The sequence below is a fragment of the Patiria miniata genome, unplaced genomic scaffold (genome assembly GCF_015706575.1).
Source record: "Patiria miniata isolate m_02_andy unplaced genomic scaffold, ASM1570657v1 HiC_scaffold_5, whole genome shotgun sequence".
NCBI classification, from domain to species: Eukaryota; Metazoa; Echinodermata; class Asteroidea; order Valvatida; family Asterinidae; genus Patiria; species Patiria miniata.
The window spans coordinates 13,942,783-13,961,294 of NW_024037072.1; the positions used below are offsets into that span (position 1 = coordinate 13,942,783).

At 38.5% G+C, this 18,512-nt stretch overlaps 1 protein-coding gene across 2 annotated transcripts in view; it reads right to left on the minus strand.

The window, feature by feature from the left end:
- Window positions 1-18,512, minus strand: part of LOC119740399 (ras GTPase-activating-like protein IQGAP1) — a 61,777-nt gene that overhangs the window by 3,899 nt on the left and 39,366 nt on the right. Inside the window, exons 26-42 of one of the 2 annotated variants that reach the window (XM_038215687.1) lie at window positions 18,197-18,318; window positions 17,341-17,633; window positions 15,278-15,283; window positions 11,305-11,379; window positions 9,493-9,642; window positions 8,694-8,834; window positions 7,612-7,696; window positions 7,023-7,187; window positions 5,959-6,026; window positions 5,117-5,249; window positions 4,275-4,377; window positions 2,501-2,642; window positions 2,240-2,327; window positions 1,857-1,960; window positions 1,528-1,642; window positions 636-796; window positions 98-208 (exon numbers count right to left, since the gene is read on the minus strand). In XM_038215687.1, the coding sequence (XP_038071615.1) occupies window positions 98-208; window positions 636-796; window positions 1,528-1,642; window positions 1,857-1,960; window positions 2,240-2,327; window positions 2,501-2,642; window positions 4,275-4,377; window positions 5,117-5,249; window positions 5,959-6,026; window positions 7,023-7,187; window positions 7,612-7,696; window positions 8,694-8,834; window positions 9,493-9,642; window positions 11,305-11,379; window positions 15,278-15,283; window positions 17,341-17,633; window positions 18,197-18,318 (2,062 nt within the window). The remainder of the gene's footprint in view (window positions 1-97; window positions 209-635; window positions 797-1,527; window positions 1,643-1,856; window positions 1,961-2,239; window positions 2,328-2,500; window positions 2,643-4,274; window positions 4,378-5,116; window positions 5,250-5,958; window positions 6,027-7,022; window positions 7,188-7,611; window positions 7,697-8,693; window positions 8,835-9,492; window positions 9,643-11,304; window positions 11,380-15,277; window positions 15,284-17,340; window positions 17,634-18,196; window positions 18,319-18,512) is intronic. The other variant, XM_038215689.1, reaches the window with a different exon arrangement.

Below are 18,512 nucleotides of genomic sequence, written 5' to 3' on the forward strand. Positions count from 1 at the left end.
TGTTTCTGGCAGTGCGATTATCTTCAGCCATGAAGTCTGCACTTGTAAGGAAGAAGAAGAAGAAGGGAGATGGGACAATCCAAGACAGTCCACTTACTGTGACTCTTCGAGTCCTTCAATCTCCAGAATGACGCCTTTCTCGTGGAGTCTGGCTGCGTTGTATGTCACTCCTGAAGATTTCTTCTTGGTCTCTGCCTTGGAAGACCTCCTGTTGGCAGGATCAACATTTTGGGGAAAAAAAGAAGAAAATTATGTATTTTGTTTCTTGAAATAAAGTACAAAATAGATCTTATGTGCAATATTGAATTGTTGAGACATGAGCTAGGAAAACAGACAGCTGTAAAAAGTATTACAACTGCCTTAGTTATTGCTTTGTTGACTAAACATCCTCCTAGAAATATAAAATATATACTGGTATATAGAAATTCAAATTTATGAAATTTAAATCATTAGAATTGCCTCACATGTCAGGGATGTAAGTCCTGCAATTGCCCTAATTTCAGGCTTTTTCAAATTGTAAACAACATATTGGCACCACACGTGTGTACAGTTCGCCTTTGTAGCTCAAATTTCAGCCAAAAATATCTGAGTCTCCTAACTTCTCTGAAGTTGATTCACGTGAAAGGTTGACTTACTTTGCCTGTAAGTTGTCCAGACATGTTCTGATGTACTGATTGTAATAGTCGGTCTGTTCCTCGTAGAACGTGGCCTTAGTCTCTAAGGCATTCATTGTGCCCTTCATCTTGAGAATATCTTGCTTCCTACGCTGTCGGTAACGTCGCTGGTTACGAATATCCTGAAGTGTAAAACCATCAGTCCAATGTTTATACAAATCCCATTGAAAATATTGTTTGGGCATTTGAAATTTTCCACTTGAGTCATGTTATGAATTTAGGGTTCAAACTGTGACATTTTGCCTGTCCCTGTTACCTTGGTATTTGGTAATCTGCCATTCAAGTATCATTCCAAATGACTTCGAACAACTTTTTATTTGTTGAGTAGGTGGTTTGCTATTCATAATCACTCTTGGAGGACGACTGCATTAATCCATAAAACCATGCAGCGCTGGGACGGTTTACGGCAGTACAGGGAGTAACAAGAGGGGCAGGTGGGGCAGTACTGGCAGTGGTCGAGTCAACCACAATTCAATTCTTTGCAAACCTTCAAATCTTACTTCACAAGTCAATCACAAGTCCTCCAGTCTCAAGTCAAGTCGTAAGGTCCTCAAATTACCGATGACAAAAACATTCCTTTGTTATTGTTCATCCCCTGTTACTTGTAACTGGACTTGTGAAAGAATTTGTGATTTACTTTTGACCGGACCTGTGTTAGACTTTACTACACCACTCAGTGCAGGAACAAATGGGTTAAGTAACTAATAAGCAATGTGGTAATGCAGTGGGCAAAAATAACGATGAACACAAATTGCACAAAAACAGCTATGCTGGTGTCAAGGATCAAAGAAATAGGACTCCTCAATTGTTCAGTTTTGGTTGATGGCGAAATAGAATCTGTCTTCCTTTTTACCTGTGCTATGGCGTTGACCATGATCTGGTAATGATTCTCACTGTCCACCATGCCAGCCTTCTCAAGAATGTCCAGGTTACGCAGGATCTTCTCTTTCTTGGAACTTAACGGTAACCTGAAAGTACAAATAAATAAATCAAATAATACAAGGAAAGAAGTACGTCTTGACATAGTTCCCGCCGTGGCCATGTGAACAGAACGCACATACGGTAAATGCATCTTGCGTTCTTGCACTAAGTACATGGGGTTTTATTAGGGGCTGAGGTGGGCTGTGTTGAGGAACATGGGTAGGGTGTACCAACAGTGTCAAGGTAAGGAAAGCTACGTACTTGCTGTCATCCATGGCAGATGTATATCTGGTCAGTTTCTGGCTGCTTTCCGCCTTCGCATCTTGTTTGATTCTCTGCTGAAGCAAGGCAGAATGTTGCTCCTCCTGGTAAGGGGGAAAAAAAGAAGATTGCCAGCCCAACAAGCATTCCCATTTAAGTTCCTAATCAAAAAAAGACAAAGGTCCCGTACCTGCCCCATAACATTCAAGATAATACATTAAGGCATCTTCACAGGTTTTAAAATGACATGGAGACCAAGTTGAGCATGGTGCTCATTTCATCGTGTTTACACACCTGGTAAGTATCAGGAGACGAGACCAATATGTTTTCATTTTTAGTTCAAAATGCCTATTTATCTTTTTTAAAGACGTTTTCTTTTTCACCTGTTCATCTGTAGCTGGTGCTTTCAGGATCTGGGTGACGTCATCACCGGACTGACATCGAATCACGTCGACAAGCAATCTCTTGGTCCTGAAAGAAAGTGGGCGAGTACAAATGTGTCAAAAACTAAGAAGTCTACAGCTAGAAAAGGTGAATACACTGGTGAAGTCTCTTATAATCTTTATAAATATTTTCTATACATTTAATCCAGACACAACTGCATTTCTAACATAACTCTACACTGTGTTCAAATGTTTGCTCACTTGATGAAGAGTCTTTTCTTGTCACTATCATCATCTTCTTGAAGCTCAAACTTGTTGGTCAACGTCAGTGACATCTCCGTCTTGGCCATGCTGGCAAGGAGTGCTTCAAACTGAGGGTCGCCTTGTTCACCTGGTACCTCGCCTGCAAGTTGGTGTAAATAGGCCGATAAATCAATGAGGTTTTAGCGGTAGTGATAGAAGTAGGATAAAAGGTGTTCAACTCCAAGGTGCATAAATGAAACGTTTTTCAAAACGTTAATGCTTTTGAAAAGATAAAAGAAAAAAATCATACAAACCATGGACAAAATTTCCTCCATTTTTAATTTGGAGTATCCTCTCTGAGTGATCCCCGTTTGCTATTTCCCATGTTCACAGCATTGCTAATGTTGCTAGCATCGTGACCTTTGGCGCGATCCCTAGCTACATGGCCCGACAGGTATATGGCTTCTGACTAGCGTCTCTTGAACAAAGACATTGACAAAATGGGGAACTGCCAACATAGGGCTGGACAGCTCAGTTGGTAGAGCACCGGAACGACAATCCGGAGGTAGTAGGTTCAAACCCCGCTCCAGTCAATTTCTTTAATCAACTTGAAAATGATTTCAATTTTTATCAGTAACATACAACGCCAAGATGCAATATAATCGTAACGCTTTATTTTCACTTCATTCGAAATGCAAAATGATGTGAAAACGGTATCAACTCCATCCAAACAATGAAAAAAAAAAACTAAAAACAATTTGGAAACTTATGTGGACATGGGAAAAATAGTAATTGCTATAAAAAGGCTTAGACCCCACAAATTGGTGATATCTATTCAGGCTCATTTCATTGATGCAAATGCAAGTAGGACCTCTTGACCTCTGTCCTTTGACATTTGACCCCTGACACCCCCTCATGCACCATGCATACTGCAATCACTCCATACCATGCAGCCACGCTACCTCTATTAAACTGACTGAATGCTTGATGGTACTTGCTGCTCAGCTTTGGGCTCACATACACACCTAGTGAAGCATCGAGGACCAACAATACAGTGACTTAACAACACAAACACAATCAACGGACAAAAACAGTTTCAACGGACGAAAATTGTATTTTCCCCTCTCCAAACAAAAAGGTAATTTACTACATGAACTACCTGCATTCAAGCCTAAGGGCCATCTCAATTTATATCTGGCACTAGTTCCGGACAAAATGTGGGTAGAATCATTCACTTTGCCCGGAAGTAGCTCCGCATTTTGTCCTGGACATGTTCTGGGGAAATTTTCATTTGCAACTGCTTGACCCACCAATACTGATAACTTCATTGCGGGAAGATTGTGGGGAAGTTGTTGAGAATCCAGCAACTTATACCCGATGCAATGTCCGGAACCTGTGCGGAACTCGTCCCAGATATGAATTGAGACGGGCCCTAATGCTCCTAGATCCATCCAAATCCATCAGGACCTAATTTCATTAAAGTGTTAAGCAGGAAATAGTACTGAGCAGATATGTGTGCTCAGCAGAAATCTGCAGGGTACCAGTCAAATGCAACTTGTACTGCATGGTATTTTGGCGGGTAACCTGTACTTGCTTAGCAAATATTTTCCGGGCTAAGCATTTGTCTGTGCTTATAGTAATTTAGCCACGGGTTTTGAAAGATTTTGCGGGATTGAGGACTAAAAATGCAGTCATTAGTACCTTTTATACGTCTTTATGCCTTGACATATTTGAGAGATACAGGATAGGGTTTTGGCAAGAAAAATAAAGAGTGTTTGGATTCTTCACTTACCCAAGATGTCTTCAGGTGAGGGCACTTCCCCTAAATCTTCCAACAGGTCATGTAAGGGATCGTTGGGTTCTGGCGCTAGCGGCTCAATGTGCTCCAGTAACAACTGACAAAAAAAGGATGAGGAAAGTTACTTTTAGCAAGTAAGAAAGTAAGCTTCGGGTGTGTTGATATGTGGCTTGCAAATGTCACCATGGGAATCGTAATAACTTGTGTCCCTGAGCGACCCAATTTACACTAATATCTTCCACTGATCCACTTATTTATGTCTACAGTTTTACATAATCAATGTGGTTTGTCAATGGTCATCACAACATGCTATGATAGACATACTAGAGCAATTTTATTATAGTTGAGTGCTTTAGGCCAAAAAAAAAAGTCTCCGGTTTCTGGTATGGAGCTTGCCCAAAAAGTGGTGCGGCGACACAGCTTTTTTTTATTTTTACCTGGTTTTTTTTGCTTCAAATGTCGGCTGATGACTGCAGATGGTGCTCGACTAAACTTAGTGCAAATATTATGGAAGATCAGAGAGGCCACATAAAGCTTATTCTCGATCGTAGCCCCATCTAAAAACACGTTAAAATTGTGCAGCAGCAGGATTCCAGTCAAACCAGTGAGTTTGGCGGTTTTGAGACATCATCTTTCATTGAAAAAAAAACTTTTTCATTTTGCCGACGTGCATGGCTCCGGCGACGCGCGCGCATACCAGAAACCGGAGACTTTTTTGGGGGGCCTTAGGCGAGTGGGAACATAAGTGCAACAAAATGATGTGTAAACAAAACTGTGTATTAAACTCTTTTCATAGCTTATTTGATCACGTTGGGCAATTTCTCGATTGTACTTACAGCATGCGTATCGATAATCTCTTTGACTGACATGTACACAATGGGCTTGCTGGGGTTGACAAAGTCCGAGTACTCATCGATATTAAATCGCTCCTCGGGCTCGGGTACATCGCACACCTTCAGCAGGAAATCCCTGTCAAAACAAAAAGATGACCCGACATTTTGACCACGGCAGGATCTTTCTCAAATTTAAAATAATAATGAAGTATGATAAAGTACAGCCAGCAAAACATTAACGTATGGACATGAAATTTGTCCCGTGTGATTAAATAAAGTAAGTTAAACTGATGTTCAAATCACTCTCTCGACAAACTCCTAAGATATTCTTGGTCACCAAGTCAATGCATAGGCAATTTTTGGAGCCACTGAGGACACTATAAAGATATTAGTTTACAAGATGTTATAATTTAAGATATTACCTTTTAACAATTTGTAATTTTTAGATTGAAGTGGCAGTACGAAATATCTTTAATAAATGTGATGTTTTTTATTGTTTGAACCCAGAGAATGACGATGTTACAGCAAAACTCATTTGCTCAGTAACATGGCCTATTTTTAAAGTAAAAAAAGTAAAGTCTGTCATTTCTGGATGCTAGTCCATCGCAGGTTACTCCCCAGCTAATGCCGGTACCCATTTGTACTCCTGGGTGGAGAGAGGCAAGTGGGGGTAAAGTGGCTTGCCCAAGGACACGACATATAGCCAGCAGCTGAATTCGAAGTCCTGACCCTCTGATCTTGAGTCACAAATCCTAACCACTAGGCCACACTCCTCCAAAGCCTATTGTACTGTACGTCAAACATGACAGCTTTAGTGCTTATCTATTTATCCATGGTTTTCTTACTTGAATCGTCCGAAGGCCTCGTGGACGAAAGCATTCAAGGAAGACAGGTGGGCACTCTCACCACTGAACTGCAACGAAGCAAACATAATCCAGATGAGAGGAAACAAGGAAATAATAGAGTCAATACAGCGTGTCCCACAAAAAATGTCCCTCTCATAGACCACAGAATAATTACTAAAACAAAGTTTTATACTCAATTAAGTTTACATATTTAGAAAGCCCACTTTATTTTGTAGTTCCTGTGAAAATTGTAAATGTCTCGCTTCATTGGTTTTGAATACATAGGCTTGTATGTAACAGCAGTGCTTTCCGGCCCATTCCAAGTTTGATAAAAAGAAATGCACACTACAGACATACCATACCTTATTCCATGCTTCACTTTTAATTCAACAACTGTGTTGTTGTTTTTGTTATTGAGTAACCATTCCTCCATGGAGTAACTAAAGTCAAGTTCATTTACTTGTTTAAATGAAAACTAATCAAAGTTCAGTTCCACTGGTCGTGTGTGCTTTCACAGGGTGTGTTCCACTTATGGTTTGTTCTTCAATGTCCAGCTTGTAAACCTTTATTGTCCTCCTGCACGTCCTTCCACCTGCAAACTTGGAATGGGCTGAAAAGCACTGTTGATACATAATAGACTGTGTATTCAAAACCAATGAAGCGAGACCAATGAAATTTTCACAAAAGTCACAAAATTAAATGGGCTTTCTAAATCTGAACACTAAATTGAGAATAATACTTGATTTTGGAATTAATTAAGCAGTCTATCAGAGGGACATTTTTTTTGGGACACGCTGTACAGTCAAAGAAATAAGAATAAGTTTGCAGTGATACAAATGGTCAATTTTTTGAGTTTGTGAGGTTCTGAAAGGAACTGTTGGAAACTCAAAGTTTGTGTATCCTGACGAAAGGCCCCCTTCAATGGAGAAACCATTGTGCCCGCTACTGTACAAAGCAACCGCCCTGTGACGGATTATCTGAACAATTGCTAGCACAATGCTTTTGCCATTGAAGGGGGCCTCCATGATAGAATTAACAGTGTGCCCTATAGGAAGATTTCTTACTTCTTTGCCCGAGGCCACGGCCTGCAGGACTTTAGTGACGGAGCCCAGGTTTCGCCTCTGCTCGTTACTCATTCCCTTCTCCACTCCAATGTCGATGATGTCAAAGGCGTCGGGCGCAACGATGGCAGGATTCATGTAGCGATAGTAGATCAGATTGCCCACGATCTAGAGAGAGATTTGCAGAGATATTTATTATTGATTCAGTGATTGTGGATGGGTGGTTGATTTAATTAATCAACTATCAATAATAATAAATGGGATCTGGCTGGCGTAGTGGTACTTTCCTCGCCTTCCACCGCTGTGACCCGGGTTCGAATCCCGCCTGGGCCAATATGTGGATTGGGTTTTCAGTCCCTGTCTGATTCCGTGGGTTTTCCCCAGAATATCATTCTGGGGTTTTCCTCCCACCGGTAAAACTGTAATTTCCTTCCAAATCTTTCACCAAGGGACCATATTGGAAATAAGTCTTCCATCCTGTTTTGGCACCTGCGCTGTTGGATGTTGTTGAAATATATTTAAAATAAAAATCAATCAATCATCAACAACAATAAATATACCATGGACTGCATGATGTATGTTATATTTTCACCTTCAAAACTTCCTCGTCAGTAGCATTGGGGAATTTACTGTGTAGTGACTGCTTCAAGACTTTGGCAATGTAGCGGATTCCATACCTGAAGAAGACACAAAAAGACACTGAATGAAATTTTCACGATCTTTACATCAAGCCCTCCAATGTTCTGAAATCAAATTTTTACCAAAATTGCTTTTCAATAACATGCATGAGGGAATCTGCGGCCTGTGCCTGAGTACTAATTATGGACATCAATGAGAGAAAAATTCATTATGTGGACTCAAAAATGAAATTCAATCAAACTTGCCAAACATTTTTTTCCCCAGTTTGCCTTCAGACCATCAATTTTAGCTTATAGCATCTGATGAAGTGGTTGTAGCTACGAAAGCTCATGGGCATTCTATTCTCTAGTTAGTCATTTAAGTGCTACCTGTTGGATTTGTTGACAGTTTGAGAAAGTTCAATAGCCACTTGCTCCTCCACTGAAACACGTTTAGTTCAGCCCCGTTTTAATCAAGATCATTATGGCAGGCGTGCCTTCTCAGTATCAGCACCCAGTGTATGGAATAGACTACCTTATTTTATTCAAAATGCACCTTCTTTTTTATCTTTTAAGTCAGCACTAAAACACATATTATTTCCGTCAGGTTTTTTAGTAATATTCCAAGTGATTGTGATTTTAAATGTATTTCTAATGAGTCTTACTGTGTGTTTTAATCAATGTTTCTGATCCACCGTAAATTTTTAATGAGTTTTTAATGTACTATTATGACTTTTTATGCAATTAATTTTGTAAAGCGCATTGAGATTTTCTTTTGATGTAATGCGCTATATAAGAATGCATTATTATTATTATTATTATTATTATTACCTGACTTTTATTTGAGCTTATAGCAAGAAATACTCTTCGTGAAAAATTAATCGTCCACAAGTCAAGCACAATGTTCAAAAACACATTCCCCTTTATTCACTGTAGCGCCTGAAACCACCAAAGCACCCTATGGTGTTATTGATTGTTGTTCAGTGAGTAAACACAGTGTAATACAATGTAGTACACTGATGGGCCAAACGATGACAACCTGACAAAGAGAACTTACGGGAATTTGTCAAGAGCTGCGAAGATGGAGGACAGGAATCGTTCCGCCACTGCACCCAGAGTTTTCACCGATTGCTCGATGCGTTCTATGACCTCCTTGTGTTGTAAGGCTTGCTCCGTCGGAACGTCGTAGGGGAGTTTGCTGTCAAATAAAAAAATGGTACAGGGTAAATCAAAGAAGATTTGGCTACACTTCTCCAGCTCCCATATACCCTGAACATACACTTATGGACCCTACGCACAAATAAACACGTAACAGTGAAACAGAAAGAAAGAAATGACGGACGCTTTGAGGGTGGAACAGGAGGGGGTTTGGACGGTGGCCTCATATTCTGTAGCGGAATATTCAATGGAAAGCTCATTTGTGAGGCGTTCTGGCAAAATGAGACGGAACTGGTCACAGGCCGTAGTGGAGAAAAATGCAAAACACCAAATGGGGGCAATTTTTTTTTTTCGATTTTCAGAATTCAGATTTATTAATCTTCATTATCTTTGATATGTGTACTACACATATTGTAAAGAAATAACCGAAAAATCGTGAAATAAAAGTGTTTTTAAGGGAAAACAATTGGCATATCTTATTTTCACGACCACAAAATCTTTCTCAGTATTTTACTTTTTAACATGTCGATCAATGAGAAATTTAAACAGCCATAACTTATCAACAGAGTGCCGATTAAAGAGCAACAAACAGTATTGTACGGAGAATTTTATGCTCGCATGTTTGCCTCCCGTTTAATTGTTAGTGGAGGGTCAGTACCTCAAATATTCCCCACCCCACCCACTGACCCTGTTCTCACCTGGCTTCTCCAGTCTGTGTTTCCATCGTGTTGATCCAGGCTTTGTAGACCTCCGTGGGACTGGTGTTGATGCTCAGCTTCTTGTCGTCCATCACACCCTTGACCAGCGGCTGTAGGATGTCACGCAGTGAACTCTGACCTTTGGCACCTCTGGAGAATTACAAGCATTAAACAATAATTTGTTTATTGGCGAAAATACTGAGCATTTCCCTGGGAAGTTGGATATTTGGTTTGGACTGTGTACTTTGCTTCCAGGCCTAACAGTCCCCCTCTTCACCAATATAGGTTTTATTTAAATAGGATTTGAAAATCAAACTACACTTTTTCACAAGCCAAAATATAGGTTTTATGGTGCAGTTTTTAAGCATGAGGTAGCAGAAATACAGCGAATTGCTCACCTCATGTTCTTCTTATTAGATAAATTTACCTACTCGCAGGACGTCAAGCAAACTGCCCAATTCTGAAACACTTGTAAAAACAATTTGAGAGGTGTATTGACATTGTTGTTATTTAGCATTATGACAACTAAACTGTGGATCAAATCAGATTTTTCAATTTTTGTTTACAAATTGTTAAAATTTATGGCAGAATAAAATAAAGGTTTTTATGGTCTTTATAAGTTACTTCATAAAAACATATAGGCTACCAAGTTGACGTATAGGTATTTACAGGTTTTAGAAGTTTGGCTGTGAGGCCTGTGATTCTCTTGTTAATGATGAAAAATGCAAGTGTGTTTCAAGCTTTTAACTTGGAGTATCTGAATCGTAGTCTGATATAATCTAGGATTACAACCAAGATTTTGCCCAATTGTGGAAATCTCTAATTATTAAAACAAAACAATGAACACAAGATAGGGAAAAATGAAAAGACAAAAGGAAACAGAATTCAAAATGACTTGAAATCCCAAACGAGAACGACATCATTGAGAAGAAATGATGATCTAAATGCAATTTCTACATGGTTATCCATGCATAGACACATGCAGTTCCATCGTGAAAAGCATGCAATGCAGTTTGATTCAGATGTTCTCATGAGGTACAGTTAGGGATTCAAATTGTGAGAGAAACAATGAGATTCAGTCGAACAATGTCTAAAAAGACATAAATACCTTTTTAATCAAGTCCAAAGTTCTTACGACACCAGAATTAAAAAAGAAAGATAACTTGCAGAAACCATGCAGAGAGTAAGACTATCGTCATTGCTCATAACATGTACCTTGTTCTGTATGCAAGCAGCAATCCAGAAACAGATGAGAAACAATGCTAGGTATTAGTCATTCCAAAGACTTGTTAATGAAAAACAGTCAGCGCTTGTAAAAATTCACATTTATACGGGGACTTCTCAGGAGGGGCGATGTATAAATATCTGGCATATTTCAGGATAAAGAATGTTATCCTAGCCCCCTAGGCCTTTTTGCTAGGATGCACCCTCAAGTGATCCTGCAAAAACTACCTCCAAGTAAAATAAAATAATGAACAGTCTGATTCTGGATGACAATATGCCCCATGCACAAGGCAATTTAAGGAGAGAAAATATGCAACAGTCCAATGCAATCCTGTTTAGGTATATGATATGCTGCACAGCATTGTGGGATATGTACTGCTACAACTTGGAAATTTGTGAAACGCAAACCTTCCCATGATGCAACGCAACATATACCTTCACATAGCATGGTCCGCTCTGGCCGATATCTAAAAAAGGTCTATAGAGAATTTATCCAAAGCCTAAGCCGCATCTGAATGACATGGCTACGTACTGCAATCACACATGCGCCTATGGAACTTATTGCCAGCCACAGCCAAGAGATCTCACCTGTTGAATGTGACGACCATCTTGATGACCATGGGACTGCCTGTTACTATCTCCATCATCTTGTCTACCTTGGAGCTGTCAAAACACAAACAAACAAACAACACACATCAGTGACAAAAAAAAAGGGTTTTAAAAAACTCAAAACGATACCCGATTGTCAATCTATGGTTGTTCACGTTCCTAGCTTTTGCACAAACCGACAAGAAAACTACTTTCGGACACAATCTGAAAAAGGTTTTGTTTTTACAGTATTTTTTTTTCAGGAATTAGGTGAGGGAGTTCAAACAATTATAAATTAAAACAGTTTTTCCATCACTCTACAAGTATAATTGGCCTTACGATACGTTTTCGGGAAAAAGGCTGTTAATAGAAAAGTGAAATAACTTTTGATATGAAACATAACAATCACTACTATGAATATCTTGGACATGAATTAAAGCTATAGTCCATCATTTGCAGCCATCCGAAAAGTAACTGGCGTAATTATTGTTGAAAAACAAACTTGGTTGAAAAATAGTAAGGGAACTAAACTCCCTGTGAAATTATTCCTTCTGGGAAGCTGTCATTTTGAAGTAATCAACGAAAGAAGGCATTTCCAACGGTGATTCTTAAGAAGCACCGTAGGAAAATTTAAATTAGTAGTTCGTTTTGTTATTCAGCGCATTGCGTCGTTATTGTAAAACAGATACAATAACGACGCACACGCGCGCGCGGTTGTTATAATTTGTCGGATCAGTGTGCTACGTCGCGTATGGCTGCAATTCAAAACAATTCAAAACATGATTCAGTAACTTTTGATTTAAAATTGAGATCTTAGAATGCTGTTTTTCTCGATATGTACAGCTGAAGCTTAGCTGAAACTTCATCAGGTTAGTTGTTCAGTATCCTTCATTAGATTTTGAACCCTTTTGTTGCTTCAAACGAACAAAATGCACAAATTACAAATGATGGACTATAGCTTTAAGTTGTTCTGCACTGTTTTGTATAAAATCCTAATTTCTTTTGAACAAAGACAATAAAACCCTTGTTAACATTGTCAACAGTTAAACAATAACTTTCACCACATTGTTAAAACATGTACAATAACTTTGCATAACATGCATAGAAGAATCAAACCATGCTGATAGTAACAGTCCAAGATGTATATTCTAGCTATATACATTATATAAATGTTGTGTATTACCTTTAAAAAGACCTTGAAATACTAGTAACTTGAATCAATCAATGGAAAACGCCGTAACTTTTGAATAACTTTAAAATTTGGTTACCATATGCCAAACACCACATAAGTCTAAGCCAGATTTACAAAAAAATAAGGGCTATTTTAAGATAAAAAGAGGCATACTTTTAGTACAAGTTGGTATTAAACCTAGCTATTTTACCAATTTGCTGATGGACACCAAGCTGATTTCTGAGATTAAAGGAGCATTATTGTCAAAATAAAACGATACTAATAAAAACATTTGTGCAATGACCTTTATTCAATCAAAAAGAAGAAAAATCAGACTAAAAGTAAAAATCCTGCTTGGTATCCTCACTTTTTGAATTCAGGGTATGTCAATTAGGTAATTATTGTAAGTTACATTTTTGATACTCAATATTTTTTTTGTTTAAATCTGGCCTAGACTACATGTTTTCCTTCCAAAAACCACTACAACAGCTACAAGAACAATGCCAACATGCAAATGAGATGAATTCATGAATATACAAAGTTGTGATATATCACCAAGGAAGATTAAGAAAAATAAACAGTTTCAACCAGCAGCGGAAACAAGCACCATGCATGCAGTATGTTAAGTGGATTCAAACCATTCCCAGTCATGTACAAATGGGTTAGCAAATGTGGACCACAAAGGAACAAGTTTAGAAAAAATATTTTTGGCAACAAGTTAACAAGAAATTAGCTTATGAAAATGGCTTTACTAAATTACTATCAACAGCAATTGATAAAACAATCGTACTAAATGATTTCAGTACTGCCGGAGAATAATAATCTGAAATTTGAAAAGAAGCCAGATATATTGATATCGTACACGTACATGTACCAAAGCCAATCTAAACGCTTTAATCTTTTGAATTTTATAACTGTCACATGCATTGAAAGTGATTGTTTTATCCGAAAGCACCTAATAATGTTATCTAACTGGTTGTTTTTGTACTGAAGGTAATCATTTTCAGATTTGTACATCACACACCAAAGTTGTCTGTCAATATTTTTTTAGTTGATATGGGAAGACAATTTAAAAAACACTACATCATACTTTTTTATTATTTTCATAATAAAGATACAATACTAGAAAAAAAAATTCTCCAGAACACTGAAATTTTTTAACTCTTTTTTTTTTTAGCTTGAGGCAAACTGTACAATGGATCCATGCCTCGGGGCCACTAAGTTTATGTTCTTGAGCAAGATTGTTTACACATAACGGAACTTGCCAATCTCCACCCAGGATCAAATTGAGAAACAGTGTGGCCACACAATGCATTATTTAGTACAGCGTTATTACTGTTCAAAGGCACAGTTTATCATATCTTCGCTCCAAAGTGAATTATTTGGCACAATGCCATGATGCACAACTATATCAGTCCAACTGAACAACCAAGAGGCAAAACAAATTCCAAAATCAAAAATGATTTCCATTTTCTCTTTTCTTCCTTTCAGAAACTCACAAGTTTTTGGGCGGTTTGATGTCGTATATGCGATATGAGCAGCTTTGAAATGCGATACTGATATCCTCAATCAGTTCAGTGCTGGGAATGTACACAATTTAAAAAGCAAATTACAATTGATAAACCTATAGGAACATAATGTTTTGAAACTTGTTTGCAGAGAATAACATTTTAGCAAAAAAACTAAAATTAAAAAAAAATTGTATGCATTTTATAACTTGTTCCCACAAACACTAATCAGTTAAATCTCAAACATACAACAGTGATATCACAGCCTGGATAAATATTCTTCAAAACGTTTCACTAGCAATGATTTTCAAACACACTCTTTTAAACTTAGAATGAATTTAAGATGGATCAACCAAGGGTGCATTTGTTTCAGTACAAATCCAAACCTGGATCCTTGCAACCAGCACAGAGCTATAACATACAAAACTGCACCTGATCAGGATCTCAAGTCATGTGACTAGCCCAAAGTAAACAAGGAGACTTCTTAACCCCATGCACGGGAAGCTGTCATGGCCGCGGCCGCTAATCCTCATTGGAATGCAGTTGCCAGCTGTGGTATGCCGTGGCACAGGTTCCACAGCTGCTGCTTTTGTGCAGTCCCGCTACCACACAAAGGCTGTGCAGTCACGCGGGCCACTTGCTCTATGTGTGGAGGAAGGTCCCCATTACACCCCGTCCTTAAGGGGTTAACGTTGTTTTGTTAGTTGCAGTTTTGAATCTCGTGCTGATCCACCTCTTGGGAAGGATCCAGGTCCGGATCCCAGCAAAACAAACAAATGGACCCCGGATCCCGATCGGTGCTAAACAAACAGGCCCTTAGTAGAACAAAGAATTCAATTCAGATAGAACAGACATTTCAGTACAGTAGAATGCCACTATAACAAACACGATGGGGTCCCATAAAATATGTTCCTTATAGTGGTCGTTATTTATAGTGATTGTGCATTATAATAGAATTGAATATTTCAGGAGCCAAAGGGGATATGTTTGTTGTGGTTAAATGTTCATTATGGCGGTGTTCGTTACAGCGGCATTTCACTGTACTGCTCACAAAAAACTGGTTGAAGTAAAAGCTACGTTTGAAAAAACATGTCTATAATGTGCAAGAGGTTAGTTTTTCAGCTAAATGACTACCACTGTTACATGTCTACAAAGTGAACTCTCAACTAGATACGAAACAGCCACAGTCATGTTAACTATGAAGTTGTACAATAAGTGTGCGCCACAACGAGATACGAACACTGCACAGTACACATGGATGTCTTGGGGACGAGGTTGAACCCCTCTTACTTACATCATCCTGGGGTGGAGGGTGGCATCCAGAGAGAAGCAAAAAGATGTATGACCGAAAGGCAGATGAGAGTTGCAGGAAAGATTGTGGCGACGTCCGATACAAAACAAAAGGGTGAACGTTGGCAACGAAATATCAACAAAAGCTAAATGATAGAGGTATGTACACGCAAGCAGACTAATAACAGGGCACTAATGCATTTAGCCAACTTTAACAGTATGTCCTCCAAAAAATGTCTGTCTGACTGTTTTCGAAATAACTACGAAACCATGAAGTCAATTTTGAACATTTTTGATTGTGCAGATTCTCCTTATCGTTGGCCTAAACCCCTATGCCTTGCATTTAAAGGGAATATACATCATTTGCTTTTGCTGTAATTTTCAGAAATGGATGGATTTGGGGGTTGGTAATTGTATAGCAAATATTGTTACACTGACTTTTTTGATGTTCTGGGTTCTTAGATTCCATAAAAACCAAGAAAAACAATCGTTTTCCTGTAGTCCGGTTCCCTGACTCCATTTAAGATGAAACGGAGCAATTTACAAAAGTTGGGGAATTGTAAGGCCAGGGAACCAGTCTAGCCGGCTTGTACCCGTTCGTAGGTGCGTAATCGATTGCAAACAAATGCGGACTACCTAAATATGGTCAATTGGGGCCAGTATTTGAAAAAAAAAGCCCTTTTTTTTTCCAATGCCGGTCGGCCGACCAGCGTTGGAAATCGATACGAAAATACCACTTTTCTTGACAGTACACCAGGTGCCATGATTTTACCGGATGCTTTAGACTGTCAATCACTAACAGTCCAGCAAGGTATTTCAAAATAAGTTGGTATTTATTTTTTCTTTTCTGTTTGCAAATGTTGTACTTTCCTTTTAATGTCAGTCACCTATCACTACACAACTGTCAATTGATCACAACAACATTTTTGGACACTGTGACCAAGTTCCTTGCCTTAATCAATTTCAGTGCTGTGTTATGTAAGCTGTGTAAAATCTGCACGTTGTGAAAAAAAGGCTGGTGTGGTTTGGGATTGGAATCATTTGCCCTTGAGCATTCAACTGAGGTCTTGCCATGATGACTGATAGCCAGGCAAATGATTCCAATGCCAACTGCAGCCCTTTTCACAACATGCAGGATTTTACATCGATACATAACATAGCACTGAAATTCATTAAGGCAAGGAACTTGGTCACAGTGTCCAAAAATCTTGTTGTGATCAATTGACAATTGTGTAGTGATGCGTGACTGAAATTAAATGAAACCCACATGGGATTAGGCCAAGGATAAGGAGTATCTGACTTCATGGTTTTGTGGTTATTTCAAAAATAGTCAGACAGACACTTCTTGTGGGACATACTGTATATTGGATACTTTCATGTTATATTGTCCCTTTGTTCATTTCCTTCAACTGACACTACAGTAAGTGATCATGAAAATGTTTTTTACCCAATTAATTTTTGTAAATATAAAGATTTACTTTTGAGTATCAGATACAATAATTGAAATGAAGCAGGCAAATGAGAAATGAGAAGAAAATAAAATTTGGAAAAGGAAAATGCCATGCAAAGAATGCAACCATAAAAGTAACTCAAGAATAATAAGAAAAAAGAAATTACATGTAAAGATTCTTTGTTATCAGCAAGAATTGTCTGAGCCTTTAAATATATTTGATGAGTCAATGGACATTTAATGGTCGTAAAAGAATCCACTGCAATTTTTGACTAAAAGCCGTAAAAGATTTCAAAAATTCCTTTTAATTTGTTTAAATTAACATCCTTCAGTGTAGACATAAAGAATCTATCGGAGATGAAAACGGGATAATGTTCTTGTTTGTCAAGATTGACAAAATAGGGAAAATTCTTTTTAAAATAAACCTTCCATCTAAATTTAAGAACTAAAATACACATTTTTTAATCCACCAGGAAATTTTGTTTTTTACTACAAACTATTGTATCGAACCACAAAACCTTGTTCAGTTTTTCATCAACACCGTTCGCAAACCTGGCAAGCTAAAAATACAAAAAGCTAAATTATGAAGTCTTAAAACTTAGAGAAAGAGAACTTACGTGATTTCTTCCTCCAGCGCCGTCTTGAAGAGTTTGAGCATGAGGAACTCCTCCCGTTGGTTAGCTGCATAGTTGTAGAGCGTCAGGATGACGGACTCCATAAACTTGGTGGTTCGGCTCTGAGGCATAGCAAAGATGAGCTTAGCCAGGTAGTTGGGGTTGGTTTGGAGCAGGTAGAAGAGATGTTGGTAGGCTTCCAGCATCTCTCGTTTCTCTCGGCTCAGTGCCTTCAGGCCCGAGGTGCGGCTGGTCTCGGTCTGACGACGGAGCTTCTTACCGTGGGACACGACATCCTGAAACAGACAACAGTAATTATTTATTTTTATTTATTCGGTTGATTTACATTCAATCTGATGTAGGGGTACTTGTGCCCGGCGTACATAGATTTCCTTAGGACCACGCATGATATTTCTGCGACTTCCTGATAACACTGATTTTCCATGACTAAATTGTGATCCTCCACAAATGCCTTTTTTAAAATGTTATTTATGAGTATTCTAATTTAACTTCCCTTTCTTATTGATCTTTCAAGATTATTACCTCTCAGATTTTATTGTTAGTGATACATTTGCAGTGCTTTTTTTTTGCACTGCAATACAACTCTGATGCCACTTTCTTTTTTTTGCTTAAACATTTTTACAACTGAGTTAGACAATGCCAAATGAAATAGTTCAGAGCCCCGTCACCCCCCATTTGTTAGAAATTCAATCGCAAACCTCTAGTTTCTTCTTTGTCATCTCTCTACAGGTTTCTTCAGGGTTGCTAGCTAGAGTGCCTTAGGTGCTTTTGAGGAATTGTTTCATTACAAGAACTAAACAAATAAATAACAGTATCCTTAAAAGCTCAGATTTTTTACCTGCAACGTGATCCTGTTCTTGACCAGCAGTCCAATCTTAATGTCCATCATGTTCAGGTCATTCTCCAGTTGCTGGTTGGAACGGATCTTCTTGACCACTCGCTCTCGCAGCTCTTGAAGTTCTGTTTCCAAAAGTCAACCAAATTGGTAAACAGTTAGAACTTGTATTAGATAACATTACATTGTATTTATTTCCTGTAGAATCCAGAAAGCCATACAGTGCTGGGGCAGTACAGGGAGTAACAGGCGGGGCGGTTTGGGGCAGTACAGGGACATATGGATTATAGGCATATGGGATCATTTGCATTTATCCCAA